The 26026-nt window shown below is 34.4% G+C and overlaps 1 protein-coding gene across 1 annotated transcript in view; it reads left to right on the top strand.

The window, feature by feature from the left end:
* Nucleotides 1-26026, top strand: part of LOC142342924 (uncharacterized) — a 126124-nt gene that overhangs the window by 37152 nt on the left and 62946 nt on the right. Inside the window, exons 6-7 of the mRNA XM_075394602.1 lie at nucleotides 18967-19183; nucleotides 21857-22021. Coding sequence (XP_075250717.1) covers nucleotides 18967-19183; nucleotides 21857-22021 — 382 coding nt within the window. The remainder of the gene's footprint in view (nucleotides 1-18966; nucleotides 19184-21856; nucleotides 22022-26026) is intronic.

Here is a 26026-nt window from a genome sequence, read left to right on the forward strand (position 1 = left end):
ACTCTCATGGTCCGTTCTAGGTCTATTTCTTTGTTTAGTCAATGAAAATTCTTTGAATTGTACGTCAGGACTTGTCCTGCTATATTTTTTATTTCGTCGTCGCAATTTTTGTTACGACCATATGACGTCACAACCACTTCAAATCTGCTTTTTGTTCATTTGTTCATGCAATTTCAACTGAAGTGCGTGTGTGACGTCATTTTTCACTGTTAGTTGAGAGGTTTTTTATTAATTCGCGTGATTAAATTTTTGGTCACACTTCACTTACCTCACTCTCAAAAATGACTTTCTCTCTTTGAAATTGATTTACTTTAATTCAAAAAGATTAGGTCAAATTTGAGAGTAGCTATTAGAGGCAGCAAAAAGTTATACAGATTTTTAATCGAAATATAACATACCAGCCTTCAATGAAAAGACGAATTTTTTTGGTCTATCTTTTTTACTGATTTTTTGAGACTGCAGATCTACGAAGCTATTGCGGCTATTTTCTGGCAAGCTGCCTGCTATGTTAACCTTTCTGGCAATCTGCCTGCTATGTTAACCTTTCTTTCCATTTAGCTAAGAAATGTTTTTAATCACTTACAAAATTTTGTTGATATATTTTGTTTTTAATAGCCCTAAAGCGATAGTTGGGATTTTCATTGGCCTTCCCTCTGTTTTTGTTGTCGTCAAGATTTTTCTTACAACCATATGACGTCACGATTACTTCAAGTTTGCTTTTTGTTGATCTCGCATTCAATTTCAAATTTCATTTTTCACACTTTGGGGAGCTTGTTTTTTCATTCGCGTGATTAAGTTTGGAACTGACTTACCTTACCTCAAAAATGACTTTCCTAGCTGTTAAATTCACATGAATGTCGTTGCTTTAATTCTAGGAGATAAGTTCAACTGAGTGTGTGAGCACATCTATACCGTTGAATGTTTGAAGCCTTAGGCGGAGCCTGCTGCATTCATCTAGCTGTATTAAGTTCCATTAAGGTGAGTTAGAGAGGTAACTTATTGAATCGCGTTGTAAGAGATCTGAATGTGTTCTTGATTGTCACTGAGAATAAGATGTATTATCTTAATTTCTGCAATTGTGGTGTTTCTCCATTACTTTGTGAGCTTTGATTGTTTTGATCTGAAAGCGATGGAAATTTGAAACCTGCAAAATTCATTAAAGTTTTTTAGGTGCTCTCGAATGAGAAGCAATTATTGTAAACGTGTCTTTTTTATGCAAAATTTTTGCTTGACCGTTTTTGTGCTTTTCTTCTAGAATAATCTTTGACTCTTCAAGTGACTTTTTCCCGCGCTTCTTGATTTTTGAGCGATTTCAACGCTCTCACTCCGAAATAAAGTTTGTTGTTCAAACAAAGCCGATTGTTAGAGATACGATGACAAGGCTCTGATAGCCGAGTGGTTAATGCCTCTGTCGAGGTGAAGGAATCGGACTCAGGTCGGGGCTCAAACCCTACTTTCATTTGGGGTTTTTGCACCCAAAACAAAAATTTTACGCCCCGTCTGTCATTCGAGAGTAATTTTTCCAAAGTTAGTCGGTTTTTGTTTTCAAAAACTGGATTATATTTTGGCATCTTGACTAAATGGGTTGATACATTTCAAAATTGCGTTAGATGTTTTCAAAACTGTTTTTTCGCATATTTGTGTTCTCATTATAATAATAGCGTATTACCTTATGAAGTTATCGTATATCATTTACCGTAAATGATTTCAAAACCTAAAGCTTTTTGACCTAGTAGGTATCGACATTTTCTTTTACTGTGCAGATGATTTTGAGGCCTATTATTTTCCTTTGATGGAGTTTTTCCTCGCAAGGTTGGCTTGTTTTTTTTTAAAAAAAATAAATATTTGACTGCGTTTAAAAAATGACTTATTCGAATTCTGATTTCAAATTACTCTGATTTATCCTTCCACAAGCTTAAATCAGCTTGCATGTACATGCGTTTGGATTTTAAAAATTTAAATATTGGGCTTTTTTGCATCAATGGGAAAATTAATTCTTAAGCTGAAATTTCAGTGATACGATAGGCCAAACGATAGGTTGTGATAATTCAAAAAATACTTAATGTGAAATTGGTCTTTATTCGCGAGCAAATTTTTTGGAGCGTTTCTGGCTATATCCTGAATTTCTGTTACTCGCTCTCAAATATTAGTCCTGCTGGTCTTTTTAATGCATGTTTCGTCATACCAACTTGACCATTTGACTTTTCGTCCTTAAAAAATAAACTAGTAAAGCGCGGAAGGGCATTGAGTTGTTGAGCAGTTCTCTTAGAGCCGTATGCCTATCTAGTTTCTAAGTATGCGATTCACCAAAACCCTTTTGAGGAGGCAATTTCATGGGGTTGAGGGCGGTTCTGTAGCCTTTGGTTTTCAGCTTTCCGTTATTTTAGTAGATGCAATTTGTCTCAGTAGGTTTCCGGGCAAAATTCAAACCTAGTGCTCTGAGAAAGCAGTTGAGTGAAAATTAACGAAACAGGTGGTTGTATAAACTTTTGAACGATAATAATTGAATCCAAAAAGTATCATGTCTAAAATTTCTCTGAAATGGTACCTCAAACATTTACTCACTTCTGTGTTCATTTTCCAATTGCATTTTGTTTGTTTAGAATCGGTACGTCGATTAGGTTTGCATCCTTATATAGCATAAGTGCGATATCATTTTGAGTCTCAAGTTCTCCTATGTAGGTTCTTCTTGAATAACCTCACAGCTTAGTTGGTAATTATTTGTAACCTGCGGGAGCCATGCTATTTCAACACAAATAGATTGGCATGTTGGTGCGTAACAACCTTGGTTAAACACATGTTCAATTTGCAAGTGGCTGTCGTATATTAAAACTCGGGGGCGGGAGCAGAAAAGATGTCAGTGTCTTTTTGATGGCTATGGCTGGTGTTTCGTAGTGTTGTAGTGAAATTTCCTTTCTCTAACGTGGCTCTATCTCTGATGTACTCTTTCAACACTAAATCTGTTAACCCAAATTCTGAAACATACATGTCTTCCATTTTTGAATACGTAGTTGGAGCTCTGTCGTCACAGTCCGGATATTGACATTTTTGCACTATTGTCTACATCACGTATCTCATTTTTTGGTTCATGTTCAATGGTTTCTGCAATTTGTTTGCACTGTCCTTTCTTTTTGAAGGTCACTGTGGCCTGACTGCTTTAACTCATTACAAGACATAATTATTAAACCGTTTTTGACAATCTGTTGTTCAACTCTGCTTTAAGTTGTTGCAGCCTTCGGTTATTTATGTTGCATGTTAACAGAAACATGCAAATCGCCAGCTACATTCAAACATACTTCCATTTGGTAGTTTATTTGACTTGGATCCACTTATTTGTTCCAGTTGGTAAGAGAAAATTGGAGGAATTTGGATTTGAATTGTACTACTTTATATTTGGTTCGAAATTGAATGTGCAAATGTAGTGAACAGCTAGCCGAGAGGGACAAGTGGGGGATATGTGTGAAAATAATGTTTAGAATGGACATTATAATCCAAATAATTTTGTGCTTCCTGCTTTGACTCAATTATACGACATGAAAAGAGTTTTGAGCGCTTTTTCAGTTAGGCTTGAATTGGGTGTCCCTTTTAATAATCAGTTTTCATTTAGCAGAATAAAATTCGGCGATTAAAAGAATTTTTGATAAGCTGATGACATAGCTTTGCGTGTTACAGAATACAACCTACACAGGAATTAGTGCTGTATATTTTTGTTCCGTCTCCGGCTTTATGGCTGAGAGATCATGTTTAGCACCCCAGCGGCTTCTTCGCACGACACTAATTCACGACACGGATAAAGTCAAAAGAAAGCTTGCAAGGTGCGCCATTCGAACACTGATACCTTACTTCAGGTGTTTTTTTCTGAATAAAAATTTTGATTTCTGTCGGTTTCTGTTAATTGAACTATAGTGCTTTGAGCGGTCTTGTAAGAGAGTTGAAAATGGGGATTGAATTTGTCGTAACATGTGTGCCGGTGAAATTCAATGGTGGTGTATAGTTGCAGTGCTACTTGGTAGTGGTGTTGCTGCTGGGAATAGAAAAGTTATTGGTATTGGGATTGTAGTTCATTTAACTATCCATATCCCACTTCCCGCAGACTTCCTATAAACTATGCTTTTGCTTCCCCTGCCTCCCCTCTCTTTCGCTTTGTCTAAGCTGAACCTCCGAAATTTACTCTATATCCCAAACTTTGCCTATGCATTGGTTAGAGTATGTACGTACAGTATGTTCGTGTGTCTTGCAAAGTTTCTGCCTTCGTTTGCTATTGCTACTTTGCTCAATGGAGTTCCAAAATGAAGGTTGAAGAGCTAATATTGCAATGTCCTGTTCAATTTGTTTGAGTGAATCTTCTAGTAGCATTCTCTGTTCTATTGTATCTTTCTCTATATTCTTTGTGTGTATGCTACGTATACGTGATTGAGAACTGTCATATTTGAGCAAACCTGTTGTTATCTTAAGTCTCCGCCTGGATTCTTTGTATTATTCTTGTCCTAATTGTTTTACACTTGCATCCAACTGCGTGATGAGGAATTTCAACGAGATCTTCTCTGTTGTCAAGAAAAGCAAAAGTAAGTTTCGGTTACGAAATTTTATTTGAAGGTTATCTCGTACCTACCGACGCACTCATTTCAAACCAATTCAGTTCTGCCGGGGGGGGGGGGGGTTGGGTTTAGTATATTTACCCATAATTGCTTTCCACCTATTTGTCTATTTTATTCATTTCCAAAAATTTCTATCCAATCTTGAAATTGTGGCAGTTTTGTTTTCTTTTGCATAATTTGCAATAATTCGTTCTTGTTTGTGATGTTGAGACTCGATCAGCTTCTCATTTTTTGAAATGAGCAATAAAAACTTTAAGAAGAGATGGGAGTACTCGCTAAAGCCCGCGCATTAATGACTTTGAATGTTTGTGTTCAAGTCTAATTGTTATAGGTATCAGCACTAAATTTCTATTCTCTACATTCAAGAGGTATGGTTGGGTATGCCTATTTTTTTCAAATATAGTTTGTATCATTCAACGACATTAATTGCCATCAAAAAGATTTTTGTTTGACTTTTTGCTTAAAAAATGGGATAAATGAAGCTCTAGGAAAAAGTAGAGGTGCTATTTTGGAGAGCTTTACTGGTTCCCGAAGTGCAGCGTACATTGAGGTTGCTTGGAAAGTTGATCAAAGCGGGTTTTCTCTAAATTTTGCCCCATCGCGTCAGTAATCTTGATTGTGGTACTATCAAGCGGCTCCCGAGGTCTGAGGGCAGTTAGCTTTTTGTTATTCATATGCATTTGGTACATCATTATTTCTTTCATTTCTCGAACGAACTTAGGTACAACAAGGAGGCTTGGTAATGTGCGTTCGCACATAAAGTTCCGACCCCGCTAATCCACATTTTGGCATAAATGTCTACCAAATGAGGAACAGTATTTCTCAAAAAGAAATGTGTATGAACAAAAAGATCGCCTGCAACGCAAATAACTCAGTGGAGTAAAAAATGCCGCATTAGATTGATGAGATTAGCCATTATTAAGAAAACAAGTCAAGAAGAACAACAAAATCAAACAACAATAACAACAAACATTAATTACATCCAAAACTTTGTGCCCATTTTTTTAAAAAATATATTAACAAGGCAAAATAGCGTAAAAATGAAACTAAACCAAATAACTTGTACTTCACTAGAAAAGATGTGAGATCGCTCCATAATAAGGCTCGGTAACAATTAGACAGAAAAGAACAAAAAAAAACAGCAAAAAAAATTGGCTTATATTTTTAAAAACAATTAAATTCCAAGTAATGAAAACCATTAGATAGCAACTGAAAACGTCCAACATGTTTATGATCACATACGCTTCTATAGGAGGGCACTAAGACCTGTTATTAATCAATTTTTTATGCGGTTACAAAAAGAACAACAAATAGAGTACAAACAAAAATCCAATTGAAATTTGCGAGAAAATGCTGTCGAAGCCGTAAAGTCAGATTTTGCCCCACAAAATATGTGCAATTGAGCCTTCCTCGAACCGAACGTTAATAATGTCGTATGCGACCTCTTATCAATGATGATAGGAATCAAGTAGACAAAAAAGGAGCAAAATTAAGTAATACTTGTGTATTTTTCCAAAACAATTAATTTTAAACCCATGAAGGCCATTAGCTACAAACAGAAATAATTAAATAGGTCCATTTGATCGTCCCGAGGAAGCCCTTGAGACCTGTAATTATTTAGAATATGTCTTACGTCTACAAAAAAACGTCAAATATAGACAAAATCAAAATTTAGTTTACTTTTTTTGCGAAGCCTTAAATTTTGTACACTTCGAAAACATTAATTTTTTGTACGCTTACACCTTCCCCCGAGGACAATAATGTCATATGTGACCTGTAATTAACAAGACTAGGTAACAAACTAACAAAAAAGAACAAATGCGAAGTTAGAAAATCTTTTTATATTTGAACACAATTGTTTTCAATGTCATAAAAACCATCAGCTATCTACTCCAACCATAATATTGACTCATTTTTTCCTCCATAAAAAGGCAATGAGACCTGTCATTTTCCAGGAAATATCATACGATTAAAAAGACATAGTTTTATCTACAGTTAAAGACAAATGTGGAAAATTCTATTAAATTCTTCGAGAGAGGGGTGTCGAAGCCATTTAATCCATAAATTATGCCATTAAAGACTTTTATTTGTTCAATTGTGTCTTGTTTTGAACACCAATAATGTTATATATGAACTGTCAATAATGTGACAAAATTGAATTCTAGTAGTATCAACGCCAGAAAACCATAAATTAACGCGTAAAACCGCAAATAAGATTAGGATTTAATTCAGTAGAAAGATGAGGAAGAAGAAGCTGTCTTTCTTTGCTGACACTAAGCTACAAGTTGACCAAATTAAAAGAAAAATGTGGCAAGGTTCAATAAGCCATTATTTATTAAAAATCAAACATTTTAAAAAGTCAAACTGACCATAATCTTTCGTGTAAATAAATTAGATACCTTAATTGGGAACTGCTTAAGAAGCCAACAGTAAGCTTCGATTTGAATTGTTCTGCTCTTTATTTAACATAAAAAAGATCGAATTTTTTAAAAAGACCGACTGATTACAATCTGAATTATTTTTGGATTATAACAGTCCAAGATTGGACCAAAATCAGCCTTGCTATGGCTGTTCGTTCATTAAGAACACCCAATGCTTTTGAATGTTCTATATCTAGGTAATTTGTTAGTTGAAAGATCAAAAATATTTGCTGTTTTTTTGATAACCATTGAGTAAAGTTAGCAAAAACGGCAAAATTTTAATTCCCGACTACTCTCAATGCAAGTGAAAGCAAGATTAGTTCCGTTTTGTAGTTTGAAAAGATTGTGTTAGTTGTTTTTGAGTGTGTACTTTCGGCAAATTTTATCAAAATGGACTAACGAAGCTTTTTTTGGGCAATTTTTGATGAAAAAGGCTGAATTTTGAAATATTTAGCCAAAATTTTAGCTAAAAAAATTAAATCAAAAAAATCAACAAGACTTTTTGTCTCTAAAAATAAAATCAAGAGTGTTATTGTTAACAATTTTTACATGTTTTAGCAAAATTGACGAAATTTTAGGGAAAAAAATTCCCGAAAATTTGAATAAAAATAACGCAAATCGGTCTAATGTTCACAAAAATTTAAACCACGATAACCAAAAGACTCGGATAAAACCAATCGGCAAGCCTCCAGTATACTGAAAAGTAAACCCAACAACATTGTTGTTATAAATATTTACTTATGTTAGCAAAAATGACGAAAATTTGGTCAAAAAATCCGGAAAATATGAATAAAAACAACGGATTTCCGTCTACTTTTCGCAAAACTTGAAACCTCGATAACTCTGTGTAAAAATCAAAATTATAAAAAATCTTTTAAATTCCAGATTCTACGCTGAAAAGGGCTTTTTAATGATACCACTCACGACGATCTACGATGAATATATCGATCGGTCAAAATTGTCTGAACAAAAAAACCCAGTTGAGTATATAGTTCATCCCCCTCAAGAGGGGTCGGAACAAATATTGTAGTCGTATGTCTGTTTTATGCAGACTGTGAACGTGACCCTCTCTGACTTTTCGACTGTTTTACTTCAAGGTCCTTGACTTTGAGTTGTGCGTGATCGAAGTTCTTCTCTAAATGAGAATTCTAAACATAAACTTAATTGGCTGCAGTTTACATATTCATCTGAAACATACCAAAATGTATGCTCACTCTTAATCGAATAATAGTCGATGTTGGTTGCTTGATTAACAGCCACCCCTATCTTTTCAGCCGGATAAGTTTATTAATTGCTCTCAAACGAAGTTTGTAGCAATTATATTAGTCCTGTCGGTCTTTTTTTATGCCATTTTTCGCTTGACCGATTTTTCGTCTGACGCTTTCGACTTTTCGTCCTCAAAACGGGATAAACAAGTAGCGCCCAGCGGGCTTTAAGTGCTCTTAGAGCCTTTCAGCTCTGTTTCAGCTCAAATTGTTTTGGAGACTTATAATTGTGGTGTGAAGAGCGGTTCTTAGAGGTTGAAGACCCCCCCACTATTGCCCCCACCCCCCCTACCGCGCTGTTGCCCCCCTACCCGACTGTTGCCACCCCCATCAGCACCTCCCCCCATGGCCAGTTACTGAAGAAGAAGAACAACCGGTCGCTAAAAACACGCAAATTTATACAAATTTTCACAATTTTTGAGCTTTTTGAAAATTTTTGTCATTTTTGTAAAAGGTTTTTCAAATTTTTGAGTTACATCAACCCTAGATGCCAAGGAACCCACTCTATGGTTTGATAATAGGTTACTGCACAGTTTCTAGTGGCAATAGAATGGCACAGTTTCTAGTTGTAATAAAACCGACAAAAATTTTTTCAAGGTTTTTGAAAATTTTTATCGGTTTATAGGTTTATCCAGCCTCAAGAGCCAAGGAGCCTCCTCTAGGGTTTGATGATAGGTTACTGTATGGTTTCAAGACGTAATGGAATTTTCAAGATTTTAACATCACGAATTTTATCATTTTTTTGAAAAAAATAGCATTTTTTATAATTTTTTTTTAACATTTATTGTCATTATTCAAAATTTTTCAGCCTCAGGTTTCAGAAAACCTGCTTATGGTTTTGCTAATATGTGGCTGCATAGTTTTTAGTGGTAATGGAATGGTTTTCAACTTTTTAATATCACAACTTTATCGATTTCTTTTTATAAAACTTGCAATTTTTCATTTTTTTTGACAATTTTTGTGATTTTATAGGTTGATCTAGCCTCAAGAGCCAAGGAACCTCCTCTAGTGTTTGATAACAAGTTATTGTATAGTTTCTAGTTGCAAGAGTGTTTTTAAACATTTTATTATTTAACGATTTTTTAGCATTTTTTTGAAAAATTTTCGACAATCTTTTTTTTGAAATTGTCATATTTTTGAGGTTTTTCCAGCTTCAAGAGCCAAGAAGCCTCCTTCGAAGTTTGATAATAAGTTGCTGCTTAGTTTCTATAGTTAATGGAATCGTTATCTTTATTTTAATGACTTGAGATTTAGAAATTTTTTGATAAATTTTAATTTAAACAATTTTTGAAAATTTATGTACCAAGTTTATGGTTCTTTATGAGCGAGTGAAACTGTTTAAGGCTGGAAATAGGCATACTAGATGGTATCTTGAGACAATGGCATGGTGTTTTGAAGATATTATTATCACGAGTTTTTGCTAGATTTTGTTCTAAAATTTGCGATTGTTCTAAAAATTTTTGAATATTTTTGTCCTTTTCTGAGTATGACGATCATTACTGGCCAACGAAGCTTTTCAAGTCTTGCAGATGGATTACATGATAAAAAAGCATTTTTTAATTTTTTTTAACATTTATTGTCATTATGCAAAATTTTTCGGCCTCAGGTTTCAGAAAACCTGCTTATGGTTTTGATAATATGTGGCTGCATAGTTTTTAGTGGTAATGGAATGGTTTTCAACTTTTTAATATCACAACTTTATCGATTTGTTTTTATAAAACTTGCAATTTTTCAAATTTTTTTTGACAATTTTTGTGATTTTATAGGTTGATCTAGCCTCAAGAGCCAAGGAACCTCCTCTAGAGTTTGATAACAAGTTATTGTATAGTTTCTAGTTGCAAGAGTGTTTTTAAACATTTTAACATTTAACGATTTTTAGCATTTTTTTGAAAAATTTTCGACAATCTTTTTTTTGAAATTGTCATATTTTTGAGGTTTTTCCAGCTTCAAGAGCCAAGAAGCCTTCTTCGAAGTTTGATAATAAGCTGCTGCTTAGTTTCTATAGTTAATGGAATCGTTATCATTATTTTAATGACTCGAGATTTAGAAATTTTTTGATAAATTTTTGAAAAATTTTTGGAAAATTTATCATGTTCCAAGTTTATGGATCTTTGAGCGAGTGAAACTGTTTAAGGCTGGAAATAGGCATACTAGATGGTATCTTGAGACAATGGCATGGTGTTCTGAAGATATTATTATCACGAGTTTTTGCATGGTTTTGTTCTAAAATTTGCAATTGTTCTAAAAATTTTTGAATATTTTTGTCCTTTTCTGAGTATGACGATCATTACTGGCCAACGAAGCTTTTCAAGTCTTGCAGATGGATTACATGATAAAAATAGCATTTTTTAATTTTTTTTAACATTTATTGTCATTATTCAAAATTTTTCAGCCTCAGGTTTCAGAAAACCTTTTTATGGTTTTGATATGTGGCTGCTTAGTTTTTAGTGATAATGGAATGGTTTTCAACTTTTTAATATCACAACTTTATCGATTTGTTTTTATAAAACTTGCAATTTTTCAAATTTTTTTTGACAATTTTTGTGATTTTATAGGTTGATCTAGCGTCAAGAGCCAAGGAACCTCCTCTAGAGTTTGATAACAAGTTATTGTATAGTTTCTAGTTGCGAGAGTGTTTTTAAACATTTTAACATTTAACGATTTTTAGCATTTTTTTGAAAATTTTTCGACAATCTTTTTTTTGAAATTGTCATTTTTTTGAGGTTTTTCCAGCTTCAAGAGCCAAGAAGCCTCCTTCGAAGTTTGATAATAAGCTGCTGCTTAGTTTCTATAGTTAATGGAATCGTTATCATTATTTTAATGACTCGAGATTTAGAAATTTTTGATAAATTTTAATTTAAAAAATTTTTGAAAATTTATCATGTTCCAAGTTTATGGTTCTTTATGAGCGAGTGAAACTGTTTAAGGCTGGAAATAGGCATACTAGATGGTATCTTGAGACAATGGCATAGTGTTCTGAAGATATTATTATCACGAGTTTTTGCATGGTTTTGTTCTAAAATTTGCAATTGTTCTAAAAATTTTTGAATATTTTTGTCCTTTTCTGAGTATGACGATCATTACTGGCCAACGAAGCTTTTCAAGTCTTGCAGATGGATTACATGATAAAAATAGCATTTTTTAATTTTTTTTAACATTTATTGTCATTAATCAAAATTTTTCAGCCTCAGGTTTCAGAAAACCTGCTTATGGTTTTGGTAATATGTGGCTGCATAGTTTTTAGTGGTAATGGAATGGTTTTCAACTTTTTAATATCACAACTTTATCGATTTGTTTTTATAAAACTTGCAATTTTTCATTTTTTTTTTGACAATTTTTTTGATTTTATAGGTTGATCTAGCCTCAAGAGCCAAGGAACCTCCTCTAGAGTTTGATAACAAGTTATTGTATAGTTTCTAGTTGCAAGAGTGTTTTTAAACATTTTAACATTTAACGATTTTTAGCATTTTTTTGAAAAATTTTCGACAATCTTTTTTTTGAAATTGTCATTTTTTTGAGGTTTTTCCAGCTTCAAGAGCCAAGAAGCCTCCTTCGAAGTTTGATAATAAGCTGCTGCTTAGTTTCTATAGTTAATGGAATCGTTATCATTATTTTAATGACTCGAGATTTAGAAATTTTTTGATAAATTTTAATTTAAAAAATTTTTGAAAATTTATCATGTTCCAAGTTTATGGTTCTTTATGAGCGAGTGAAACTGTTTAAGGCTGGAAATAGGCATACTAGATGGTATCTTGAGACAATGGCATAGTGTTCTGAAGATATTATTATCACGAGTTTTTGCATGGTTTTGTTCTAAAATTTGCAATTGTTCTAAAAATTTTTGAATATTTTTGTCCTTTTCTGAGTATGACGATCATTACTGGCCAACGAAGCTTTTCAAGTCTTGCAGATGGATTACATGATAAAAATAGCATTTTTTAATTTTTTTTAACATTTATTGTCATTAATCAAAGTTTTTCAGCCTCAGGTTTCAGAAAACCTGCTTATGGTTTTGGTAATATGTGGCTGCATAGTTTTTAGTGGTAATGGAATGGTTTTCAACTTTTTAATATCACAGCTTTATCGATTTGTTTTTATAAAACTTGCAATTTTTCATTTTTTTTGACAATTTTTTTGATTTTATAGGTTGATCTAGCCTCAAGAGCCAAGGAACCTCCTCTAGAGTTTGATAACAAGTTATTGTATAGTTTCTAGTTGCAAGAGTGTTTTTAAACATTTTAACATTTAACGATTTTTAGCATTTTTTTGAAAAATTTTCGACAATCTTTTTTTTGAAATTGTCATTTTTTTGAGGTTTTTCCAGCTTCAAGAGCCAAGAAGCCTCCTTCGAAGTTTGATAATAAGCTGCTGCTTAGTTTCTATAGTTAATGGAATCGTTATCATTATTTTAATGACTTGAGATTTAGAAATTTTTTGATAAATTTTAATTTAAAAAATTTTTGAAAATTTATCATGTTCCAAGTTTATGGTTCTTTATGAGCGAGTGAAACTGTTTAAGGCTGGAAATAGGCATACTAGATGGTATCTTGAGACAATGGCATGGTGTTCTGAAGATATTATTATCACGAGTTTTTGCAAGATTTTGTTCTAAAATTTGCGATTGTTCTAAAAATTTTTGAATATTTTTGTCCTTTTCTGAGTATGACGATCATTACTGGCCAACGAAGCTTTTCAAGTCTTGCAGATGGATTACATGAAAAAATAGCATTTTTTTAATTTTTTAACATTTATTGTCATTATTCAAAATTTTTCAGCCTCAGGTTTCAGAAAACCTGCTTATGGTTTTGATAATATGTGGCTGCATAGTTTTTAGTGGTAATGGAATGGTTTTCAACTTTTTAATATCACAACTTTATCGATTTGTTTTTAAAAAACTTGCAATTTTTCATTTTTTTTAACAATTTTTGTGATTTTATAGGTTGATCTAGCCTCAAGAGCCAAGGAACCTCCTCTAGAGTTTGATAACAAGTTATTGTATAGTTTCTAGTTGCAAGAGTGTTTTTAAACATTTTAACATTTAACGATTTTTAGCTTTTTTTTGAAAAATTTTCGACAATCTTTTTTTTGAAATTGTCATTTTTGTGAGGTTTTTCCAGCTTCAAGAGACAAGAAGCCTCCTTCGAAGTTTGATAATAAGCTGCTGCTTAGTTTCTATAGTTAATGGAATCGTTATCATTATTTTAATGACTTGAGATTTAGAAATTTTTTGATAAATTTTAATTTAAAAAATTTTTGAAAAATTATCATGTTCCAAGTTTATGGTTCTTTATGAGCGAGTGAAACTGTTTAAGGCTGGAAATAGGCATACTAGATGGTATCTTGAGACAATGGCATGGTGTTCTGAAGATATTATTATCACGAGTTTTTGCAAGATTTTGTTCTAAAATTTGCGATTGTTCTAAAAATTTTTGAATATTTTTGTCCTTTTCTGAGTATGACGATCATTACTGGCCAACGAAGCTTTTCAAGTCTTGCAGATGGATTACATGAAAAAATAGCATTTTAATTTTTTAACATTTATTGTCATTATTCAAAATTTTTCAGCCTCAGGTTTCAGAAAACCTGCTTATGGTTTTGATAATATGTGGCTGCATAGTTTTTAGTGGTAATGGAATGGTTTTCAACTTTTTAATATCACAACTTTATCGATTTGTTTTTAAAAAACTTGCAATTTTTCATTTTTTTTAACAATTTTTGTGATTTTATAGGTTGATCTAGCCTCAAGAGCCAAGGAACCTCCTCTAGAGTTTGATAACAAGTTATTGTATAGTTTCTAGTTGCAAGAGTGTTTTTAAACATTTTAACATTTAACGATTTTTAGCATTTTTTTGAAAAATTTTCGACAATCTTTTTTTTGAAATTGTCATTTTTGTGAGGTTTTTCCAGCTTCAAGAGACAAGAAGCCTCCTTCGAAGTTTGATAATAAGCTGCCGCTTAGTTTCTATAGTTAATGGAATCGTTATCATTATTTTAATGACTGGAGACTTAGAAATCTTTTGATAAATTTTAATTAAAAAAGTTTTTGAAAATTTATCATGTTCCAAGTTTATGGTTCTTTATGAGCGAGTGAAACTGTTTAAGGCTGGAAATAGGCATACTAGATGGTATCTTGAGACAATGGCATGGTGTTCTGAAGATATTATTATCACGAGTTTTTGCAAGATTTTGTTCTAAAATTTGCGATTGTTCTAAAAATTTTTGAATATTTTTGTCCTTTTCTGAGTATGACGATCATTACTGGCCAACGAAGCTTTTCAAGTCTTGCAGATGGATTACATGAAAAAAACAGCATTTTTTAATATTTTTTTAACATTTCTTGTCATTATTCAAAATTTTTCAGCCTCAGGTTTCAGAAAACCTGCTTATGGTTTTTTATAATATGTGGCTGCATAGTTTTTAGTGGTAATGGAATGGTTTTCAACTTTTTAATATCACAACTTTATCGATTTCTTTTTATAAAACTTGCAATTTTTCATTTTTTTTGACAATTTTTGTGATTTTATAGGTAGATCTAGCCTCAAGAGCCAAGGAACCTCCTCTAGAGTTGGATAACAAGTTATTGTATAGTTTCTGGTTGCAAGAGTGTTTTTAAACATTTTAAAATTTAACGATTTTTAGCACTTTTTTGAAAAATTTTCGACAATCTTTTTTTTGAAATTGTCATTTTTTTGAGGTTGTTCCAGCTTCAAGAGCCAAGAAGCCTCCTTCGAAATTTGATAATAAGCTGCTGCTTAGTTTCTATAGTTAATGGAATCGTTATCATTATTTTAATGACTCGAGATTTAGAAATTTTTTGATAAATTTTAATTTAAAAAATTTTGAAAATTTGTCATGTTCCAAGTGTATGGATCTTTATGAGCGAGTGAAACTGTTTAAGGCTGGAAATAGGCATACTAGATGCTATCTTGAGACAATGACTTGGTGTTCTGAAGATATTATTATCACAAGTTTTTGCAAGATTTTGTTCTAAAATTTGCGATTGTTCTAAAAATTTTTGAATATTTTTGTCCTTTTCTGAGTATAACGATCATTACTGGCCAACGAAGCTTTTCAAGTCTTGCAGATGGATTACATGAAAAAAATTCGGAAACATAAAATGACAGAATCAACAGTGTCAGTATCGAAACAGAAAGTCAATAATGGAAACTTGATAAATTAATAAAGCCCAATTTTGGAAGCACGCTACTTTAAACGATGTTTTAGTCTCATCGAAAATATCCATTGCTTATTAGTATTGATACTAGCCCATGTGTCATCTCACTAAGAAGCAGAAGTTTGCACTACTACAAAATGACGTCAATATACTTCGCACTTGTTTTTTTTACAAAAATCAATTTTCTTTTTTAATGCCTATCGGGGTTATGGTAACCAGGGGCGGTTATTTGTCGAGTCTGACCGGTATGTTATTTTTTTGGTATGTGAGTTTTTGGTTAGTTTTTGCCCATATAGGGTCAACAGCTTTGTTGACTGTCTTCTTTTCATGTTGCTAGAAATAGTTCAATTGCCAAGACATTATTTTTTGTCAATTCGTTGTATTGTAATTCAGGACTTGTCCTGCTATGTTTTTTTCTGCGTTATAATTTTTGTTTCGCTTTACATTGATTCACAGCTTTTCAACGTTTTGCATGAATTTGCTCGGACATTTTCATCCCATGAGACCGAAACTAAATGATACTTATAGGGACCGCGTGAAACAACGCCCAACCAGTAAAGAGCTATTAACTCGCAAGGAATACAAAAATGCGCTCAAAAGTATCCATCAAAGCACGGTCCATACTCAGTTGAACAAAGACAGCAAGCAACTAGGTACACCTCCACCAAAGATAGCAGCAGAGCAAACGCTGCCTCGATTTGCACGTATCCGATTAGCACAACTGAGAACTGGATACTGTCCCCTGCTAAACTCTTACTTGAGTAGGATCTGTGAAAACGTTGATAACCGCTGTCCCAAATGTGATATAGCACCACATGACGTAAATCACATTTTAACTGCAGTAAGAACACCACGGACCTGAAAGTGGTAGACCTGTGGGACAGACGAATAGAGGTAGCCAAATGGCTCAACTTAATACCATCGGTCCTACACGGCCACATTGCACAGAATAATTCGCCTTCCTTGCCTCATTCCCATGATGTTGACGATGCCCCCTGTTCTCCCTAACCCAGGGACTGCATCTTGTCAACCATGGCTTAGATGCAGAAAGGTCGCCGCACCACACGCAAGTTGTGGATAGGCAGTCACACATTACTACTAATATATCTATTATTATAATGATACAATTGCAACTAGGGTACCAGTTAAAAACGGAAACAAGCGCTTGTATCCCGCCAAAATTACGTGCAAATTGCAGCTCTGTGCGACAGCTACAACAACAATTCGTTCTGATGTCTCTAGGCTAGTTGCACTCTTTTCTCATTTTGCTCACAGTGCTTTTAAAAAGCAGTTGCTCGACAAAACAATCTAGAATTGACAGAGTCAGTAACGAAAAAGAAAGTCAATTATATAAACGGGATGATTTTATAAAGGCAAATTTTAGATACACGCTACTTAAACTTTGTTGTTGGAAGTCTTAGTAGATACAATCTCTAATGCTTTTTGGTATTGATTCTATCCACTGCATCTGCTTGGTAGAAACAGGAGCATGGCCGACTACAAATTAAATTGAAATAGTTAAAAAAAATTGTTAGGCCTCGAAAATGTGTTTCTCTTTTCCTGTTCCAATCCCTATTGAGTTTGTGAGTTTCAATCGCGGCTACTTTCCAGCAATCTTGAGGTTATGATTCGATTTGCCCATCTCACTTTGTGGCTAAGATTTTCGTGTTGAAACTTACTTAGCAACCGTGATGTTGATGCCTATTTTTTTTTACTTTTACTGTTCAAATTAATTATCAGCGTTTCCGAGGTCTAAATTGCTTAAACTAAGTTTTTGAGTTTTCTGACTTCTCTTCTTGAAATTGGTTATCACAGTTTCCCTATAATTTCAGGGATACTGATAGCTTAGTGCTTATCAAAAATATTTAATTTCTTATGATTAAAATGTTTTAAAATAAGAGATATTGCTGCGGATAAACATCTCAGCGGCCTGTTGTTATTTTGTCCAGCTATAATTTCCGATGCTTTGCAAAACAATGCCAATGTAATTTAGGGTGCGTTTATTTATTTGTAGCCGCGTCTGCAATTCCAGGCGGCTATTATTGCGCTTCTAATTTTTTTACCGTCTAACAGATTTTTGTTTAGTCTTAACCTGACTTCTTGGAATTGACTTTTTCAATCATTTCAGTGACTTCTACTGCTTTGCAGTTAAAATTTGTGTTCGTGGCGTCTTTTCTGCTTTTAGGTCAATTGCGTGACTTACCTCACTCAAAAAAATGACTTCTGAACTCACTTATGGAACTTTAAATTTTATAAAAATTTACAAATTAAAGGTCAATAGTGTGCATCTAAGTAGTGTTAAACTTATATGCCCTAATTCCTGAGTAATAGAGTCATGAGTTTTAATCTTATTTCTTTAGTTTTTTCAATTCATGGTAGGCCACAAGCGTCTATCGCGGCTATTTTCCGGAAATCTGCCGGCTATATTTTGGTTTCGGGAAGTGAGAATTTATTCTCATCTCACGTTTTTTGTTCACCTTTCCTTCACCGGGCTTGGATCGTTTTGTTAGCCTTTCCATTTAGCCCGTGTGCTGCTTTTATTTGAGTGACGTTGTGTAATATTAATAAACTCCATTAGCATTGAGTTTTGTGACTTCGCTGTTTGTTTTTGATTGCACATGACTTGCATCATTCTATAAGTGGCTTTGCTCTAAAACTCTGGGACATTAGGGCACTCTTCACTACTTCAAGATCACGGAAAGCTGTAACTGTTAAGGTTTCGTGAGTGATAAATGTGTTACGCAAGTTGAATTTTCTGAAAAGCTCATTTTTTGAAGTTGTTTGCGCAAATGTGAACTCAGTTTCGTATCTTTTACTGCCTATAAGCTACGGCTGAGGATGCTTTTCTCTTAATTGGCAAAAAGCTATGCTCAATGTATAGTTATTTGCACTTTGTCAATGAACTTGGTCTTTTTAATAGCCGCCCTCATCTTCTCAGCCGGCTATTATAGCGCTCCTATTTTTTTTTTTTTACTTCGTCGAATAAAAAAATGTTTCGCTTTACCTCATTTTGCCGCCTTTTCAACATTTTGCGTGAAATATTTTTGACTTCTCTAGGCTAGTTTCTCTCTTCTCTCATTCTGCTAAAAGTGATTTTGAACATCAGTTGCTCAGCAAAGCAATTCAAAATGAACAGAGTTAGTACAAAAATGGATGTCAGAATTAGAAACGGGATAAACCCATAAAGCCCAATTTTAGATGCCCGCTATTTGAACGTCGTTCCTATAAGTCTTATTTACCATCTCTAATGCTTATTGTTATTGATGGTAGCCCCTGTAGCCTCTCTCTAAAACAGAAGTATGTTCAACCACGAAATGCCATCAAAATAAATCGGACTTAAAAAAATGTTTTTGTACAAAAATCTTTTTTTTTTCAATATCTTCTGTTATTTCAATCCCAATCATGCTTATTGGAATCAACGGCGGCTATTTTCCGGCAATCTGCCGGGTATGTTTAGTGAATAGATAAACATGCATCGGACAGCTGCTTAATAGTTCTCTGTTTTCTAGGCCAGTCCGTGCTACTAAATGGGACTGGGGGCGATATGGCTTCTTCATTGCCGAACTCACAATCAGGAGAAGGTAGTCTGGCTAATGGGCCACCCAGTGGAGTAGGCGGAATGGGTGGTATCTTCAACTTCATGACCTCATCGTCATCCACAGAATCATCCGCAGGGCATCACAGACCAATTTCTAATTCAGTCTCTTCTTCGTCGACAACTCCCAGGTGAGTTGATCCTTTCGTAACAGATGAAATTTAAAAATTTGAATTGCCTCGATTGGGCCTGTTGCATTGTAGACAAAAGCTCTTAAATGCGATACACCAACGAAAAGAAATCATATCACCTTGCCAAAAGACCCGAAATCTTGATTATCTTGCCAGAAAACACATGCAAAGATATTGCCAATTTGTACTCGTATCCTTAGATCTTTGTAAGAGACTGAGTTTTAGTATGTCGAATCAAGACTTGTTTGAATGGAATGTTATCAGAACCCTAAAACATAGTGTTCAAAACTCATTTGCGAATTAAATGTGACAAATGGGTAAATAATTGCTCTGATCTCGAGTTGATATTATATTAGTCATGTTGATCTTTTTTTATTAACAGCAGCGCTCATCTCAGCAGGCTATTATAGCGGGCCTTTCTTTACAATTCATAGAATTGGAATTGTATTGAGGCGGTGTCTTTTTTAGAGATCTGTTCACATTTTCATGATTTTTAAAATCAAATTGAAGTAATGATTTTGGTGACGCCGAGGCAGGAAGTGGAGCGAAGAAAGGAGTGGTTTTGCGGCGCCGTGACATTGTTTTCTTTTCGAACGAAGTCGGAAGCAATTATTCTAATTCTGTTGGTCTTTATGCAAAATTTTTGCTTGACCGTTTTTGTGCAAAATTTTTGCTTGACCGTTCCGACTTCTTGATTGATTTTTTCACACTTCAGTTCTTCAACATTGAGTGATCTAAGTTGCTCTCGTTCTGAAATCCAATTCGTTGGTAAAAGCGATTGTGAGTGGTGAATGGTAAGCAAAGCCATTGTAGCTGAGTGGTTAAGGTGTCAGACAGCCAACCTGGAGGGCAGTCGTTGGACATTTTGCACCAATAAAACATTTCTAAGCTATCCCCCTCTAAATTAAATCGCCCCTGCCTTTCCTTCGAGAGCATTTCGCCGCTGTTAGTATGTTTTTTGAACTTGAGTGAAAAATGATGTTTAAACGACTAATCGCTTTCTCGCTAGTGGTTTTTTGTTCACTTACAGCCATTCGACTTTAATTTTAATAGCCGCCCTCATCTTCTGAGCCGGCTTTTATACCCCTCCTATTTTATTACTTCATTGAACAGAAATTTGTTTGGTTTTACCACAGTTTGCCCCTTTTCCGGGTTTTTGCTTGAAACTGGATCAACTCATAATGCCCAATTTTTTTATGACCGTTACTTGAACTTTGTTCTTATAAGTCTTAGTTACCATAAATATCTAATGTTTATTGCTATTAATACTAGTCCGCCCCTGTATCCTCTCACTAAGAAACAGGAGTATGTTCAAATACGAAATGGCATCAAAATAGTTTGCAGTTAAAAAATGTTTTGTAGAAAATTATTTTTTTCCTTACTTTCTGTTCTTTCTATCCCAATCGTGGTTATGGGAATCAGTGGCGGCTATTTTCCCACAATCTGTTTGCTATGTTTACTGCTTTTTAAATTTTTTTCTGAACGGTTTTTCTAAATGGTTTTACAAAAATTTCCATTCTAGATCTTTTTATTGTTTAGTCAACGAAATTTCTTTGAATTGTAGATCAGACTTGTCTTGCTATAATATATTTATTTCGTCCACCAAAACTTTGTTTCTCTTTACCTTAGTTCACAGCTCGTTCAACATTTTGCGTAAAATCTTTTTGACTTCTCTGGGCTAAGTTCAGCCCTCATTCTTGTGGTTTTAAACAGCAGTTGCTCAGCAAAATAATCTGGAATCAACGAAATAATCTGGAGTGAGTATCGAAAAGTGAAATCAAAATTAGAAACGGGATAAACCCATTGCGTCAAATTTTGGATGCCCGCTAGTTGAACATAGTTATAAGTCTTTATAAGTCTTGGTTAACATCTCTAAGGTTTTTTAGTATTATATTCAGCTGCTGAATCTTCATGAAGAAATAGGAGTATGTCTAACTACGAAATGAAATCAAAATAGTTCGCACTTTAATAATGATTCTCCACGTTAATCAATTTCATTTTTTTCTGTCTTTCAATCCCATTCGGGGATATGGGAATCAATGGCGGCTATTTTCCGAGGAATCTGCCAGTGGTTTCTGTTTTTCGTACTACCGACTTTTTGTCTGAACCTTTGACTTCGCCCTCGAAAAGGAGAAACATGTAAAGCACAGGGGGAATTCAGTTTCTTGAGAAGTGCTCTTAGCTTTAATGGTCTAATTGTACAAATCGAAACTTCTCAGAAGATATAAAATTATAGCGTGATGGGAACTTCTTGGGTTAGGCATTCCTCAATCCACCCATTCCCCCTCCACTCCAGCCCTAGCTACTGACCAAGCCAACCGCTCGCCAGTCGATTGAGAGCAATTTGGCCAACGCCAGTTGGTATTGTTGCAACTTTTTATTGCAATTTTCTGATAAATTTTATGGTCTTTTTCATCTTTTGAATTAGTGCTTTGTTGCATCTTTTGATCGACCAATAGTAATAATCGCAACCCCCTATATCGATTACAATGCAAATTATTAAAGCTTGTATATCTAAGAAATCTACATTGTGGTAGCGTGTACTGAAGCAGAGAGGATCATTTTCTGCTCTTTTGAGTATTTTTAAGGGGTTATGCATTGTAAAATGTTTACTTTCTCAATAAACAAATTTAAGCTCCTTGAAATGTTCTATTTGAAATATTTTTTAAATAGAAACGTGAAGTTCAACACTTCGAAGAGAGGTTCTGGTGATGCAGCTAGATCAGAAGCAGAGAACGAGTACCTCAGAGGCAGAATCAACCAACTGGAGCATGAGCTGCAGAGTGCCAAACAGTCCATTCAACAGTTGCAGAAGAGAGAGGAGACACTCATGAACAGGTCCTTCCTCTTTTCGCTGCCTATTTGTTCCTTTTCCTAGTTTTTAATTGCTCTCAAACGAAGTTTGTAGCAATTATATTAGTCCTGTCGGTCTTTTTAATGCGATTTTTCGCTTGACCAATTTTTCGTCTGACGCATTTGACTTTTCGCCCTAAAAAACGGTATAAACAGGGAGCGCCCAGCGGGTATTAAGTGCCCTAGAAGCTTTTCAGCTCACTAGTCTCCAGGTATACGATTCACAGAAACTGTTTTGGAGACTTACACTTATGGTGTGAAGGGTGGTTATTAGAGATAAACCCCCCCCCCCCCCCCCACTGTTGCCCCCTCCCCACCAGCCCCCCGCTGGAACCCCCCCCCCCCCCAGGTGGCTAGCTACTGACGAAGCCAACCGCTCGCCGGTCGTTTGAGAGCAATTCGCCCGACGTCGTTCGAATGCAATTCGCCCGACATTAGTCGGTTATGTTAATTAATAGCCGCACAGCGATAGCTGGGGCTATTATTGGCCTTCTCTTGGTTTTTTTTTCAATTCAAAGAATTTGAATTGTATTGGGGCGCTGTCTTTTTTAAAGATCTGTTCACACATTTTCATGATTTTTGAAGTCAAATTGGAGTGGTGTCTTTGGTCACGCCGAAACAGGAAATAGAGCGAAAAAGCGAGTGGTTTTGCGGCGTGAAATTTTTTTGCTCTAATTTTAAAGGAGAGTGAGAAAACGGTGTTTGAACAAAAATTAGCTTTCTCGCTAGTGGTTTTTTGTTCACATGCGGCAATTTCACTTTGATTTTTACTGTTTTTTCGGTTTTTTGGATCGGATTTTTTTCTAAATGGTTTTCCCAATCCATTCACAGTTCTTTCGGGGCCTAGTTTTTTGTATGAACCAAATTTCCATTTCTCGCTAATGATTTTTTTTCTTGACATGCGACATTTTGACATTGATTTTCTGATTTTTTTAAATATTTTCATCTGATTTTTTTAAAATGGTTTTTCCAATTCGCTCATAGTCCTTTTAAGGTCTAGATGTTTGTTTAGTCGATGAAAATTCTTTGAATTGTTCGTCAGGACTTGTTCTGCTATGTTTTTTTTATCGTCATGATTTTTGTTACGACCATATGACGTCACAGTCACTTTTTGTTTATTCGTTCATGCAATTTCAACTAAATTGTATGTGTGACGTCATTTTTCGCTCTTAGTGGAGCGAGTTTTTTGTTCATGCGCGTGATTAAATTTTTGGTCACACTTGACTTACCTCACTCTCAAAAATGACTTCCTCACTTTGAATTTGACTTTGAATGATTTACTTTAATTCAAAGAGATAAGGTCAAATGGGTGTGTCACTCTAAATGAAGGTTATTTGAGATCAGCTAATAGAGGCAGTAATAACTTATACAGATTTTTAATCAAAATATAACAGATCAGCCTTCAATGAAAAGACGAATTTTTTGGTCTGTCTTTTTTACTGTTTTTTTAGGCTGCCGATCTACGAATCTATTGCGGCTATTTTCTGGCAATCTGCCAGCTATGTTTATTGTGGACATGTAAAATCAAATTAGTTTGTGTGTCTGCGTTGAGTTTTTGTTTCGTACGTTGTGTCTAGTGAATTCAACATTTTTTTTCACACCAGAAACCTGAAAACACCCATTTTGTTTATCTTATCGTGCTCCTTATTTTAGCTGTTTAATACGCGGGACATTTGAATACATGTGTTAGCCGGCGGTTTTCAGATGCATTGTGTGATTGACTGCTCTCGAACGAAGTAGTCATGCGGTCTTCGTGCCTTATTAATGCAACATATTTGCTTGATAGTTTTTGACTTTTGATTGAGTTTTGCATCCTTTCCGTTTTGAGTTCTCCTTGATCTAAATTGCTCTGTTTCTTGTAATTAATTGCTCTCAAACGAAGTTTAGCAATTATATTAGTCCTGTTGGTCTTTTTTTATGCGCTTTTTCGCTTGACCAATTTTTCTTCTGACGCTTTTGAATTTTCGTCCTCAAAAACGGCATAAACAGGTAGCGCCCAGTGAGCATTAAGTGCTCCTAGAGCCGTTCAGCTCTTTTTCAGCTCAAACTGTTCTGGAGACTGATACTTAATGGTGTGAAGGGCGGTGAAGACCCCTCCACTGTTGACACCCCCACTATTGCCCTCCCACGCGCTGTTACCCCCACCCCACAGTTGGCCCACCCCCCTCTCACCCCCCACCCATCAGCCCTCGATGCACCCCTCCCCCCGTTTCTAGCTACTGACGAACAACCGCTCGCTAAAAACACGCAAATTTTTTTACTATTTTACAATTTCTCTCAAGCTTTTTGACAATTTTTGATAGTTTTTGAATTTTTTCAGCCCTAGGTTTTAATAATAGCTTACTGCCTAGTTTCTAGTTTTCCTTATTCAGGTCTTTCCAGACCCAGGGGCCAGAAAGCATTCCAATGGGTCTGATAATAAGTTACTGACAAATTTTTATTGGCCATGAAATAGTTTTTCAACTTTTTAATGTCTCAAGTTTTACCAATTTTTTGATAAAAGTAGATGTAATGGCAGCATGTCTTGCAAGATTTCAACATCACGATTTTTAACAACTTTTTGACAATTTTTGCCATATTTTTCAATTTTGACATTTATAGTAGTTATTCAGGTTTTTAGCCTCGAGGGTCAGACAACCTCCGTTAGGGTTTGATAAGTTACTGAAAAATTTTTGTTGGTCACGGATTAATTTTAAATTTTTTTATGTCACAGGTTTTAACAATTTGTTTTATAAAACTTGCATTTTTAGTTTTTTGTTATACTTCTCGGGTTTATCTGCCGTTAGTGGCAATTAGATCTATTTCAAGGTTTTTGCGTCAGTACATGAGTATTTTGATTTGTGTCATATTTGGCCTTCAGGGTAAAAATTTTAAGTTTTTGCAAATGATTGTTTAGTGTTCTTTATTTTAGTTTCTCAACTACTATTTTGTCTTTTTGGCTGGGAATGTTTGATTGATGTTGTCAGGTACATTAGTTGTCAGTTTTTCGTTCATTTCAATTTTTCAATTTTTTTGCTGAAACTTGCTTTTTTTCAAGATTTTTTTTTTGAAAATTGTTGTCGATTTTAGGTCTTTTTCAGCCTCAAGGGCCAAGGAACCTCTTCTAGGGTTTGGAAATAGGTTATTCTTTAATTTCTAGATGTAATAGAATGTCTTACAAGATTTTAAGTTCGCGAATTTAAGCATTTGTTTGACAATTTTTTTGCCATTTTTTTTTCAATTTTCCGACCTATAGTCATTATTCATGTTTTTTGAGCCTCAAGGGTCAGAAAAACTCCGTTAGGGTTTGATTTCAAGTTGGTCATAGATTGGTTTTCAACGCTTCAATATCACAAGTTTTAGCAGTTTTTTTTATAAAACTTTTTAAGGTTTTTTGAATTTTTTTGTCATTTTTTAGGTTTCTAGCCTAAAGAGCCAAGGAACTTCCTCTAGGATTTGATATTTTAGTGCATAGTTTATAGATATAACGGAATGTTTTACAAGATTTTAATATCACGAATTTAAACATTTTTTAAAATATTTACAATTTTTGCATATTTTTTTCCGGCTTCAGGGGCGTTGGGACCTCCTTCAAGGTTTGATAATAAGCTGCTGCATAGTTTCTAGAGTTAATAGGATTGTGATCAATTTTTATTGACTTCAGTTTTTGTAATTTTTGGAAAATTTTTTATAATCTAAATGTCTGGATCTTTGTGAGCCAGTAAAACTATTTCAGGCTTGAAACCGGGATACTGGATAGTCTCTTGAGACATTGAAATGGTTCTTAAGATATTAATATATTGAATATTGGCAAGATTTTGTTAAAATTTTCAATTTTCCATAATTTTGCTGGCCAACGAAACTTTTAAGTCTCGGAGATGGGTTACCTGACAGAATTTTCGAAACAAAAAATGATTTAACTTTGACTGCGAAGTTGAAAACTTTTTTGTTTTGCCTTTTTTCAGTTTTTTCTATGCTTTATTTACTAACAAGGCTAGAAAAATAGAAGTT

The sequence above is a fragment of the Convolutriloba macropyga genome, chromosome 7 (genome assembly GCF_964194025.1).
Source record: "Convolutriloba macropyga chromosome 7, txConMacr16.3, whole genome shotgun sequence".
NCBI lineage: Eukaryota > Metazoa > Xenacoelomorpha > Acoela > Convolutidae > Convolutriloba > Convolutriloba macropyga.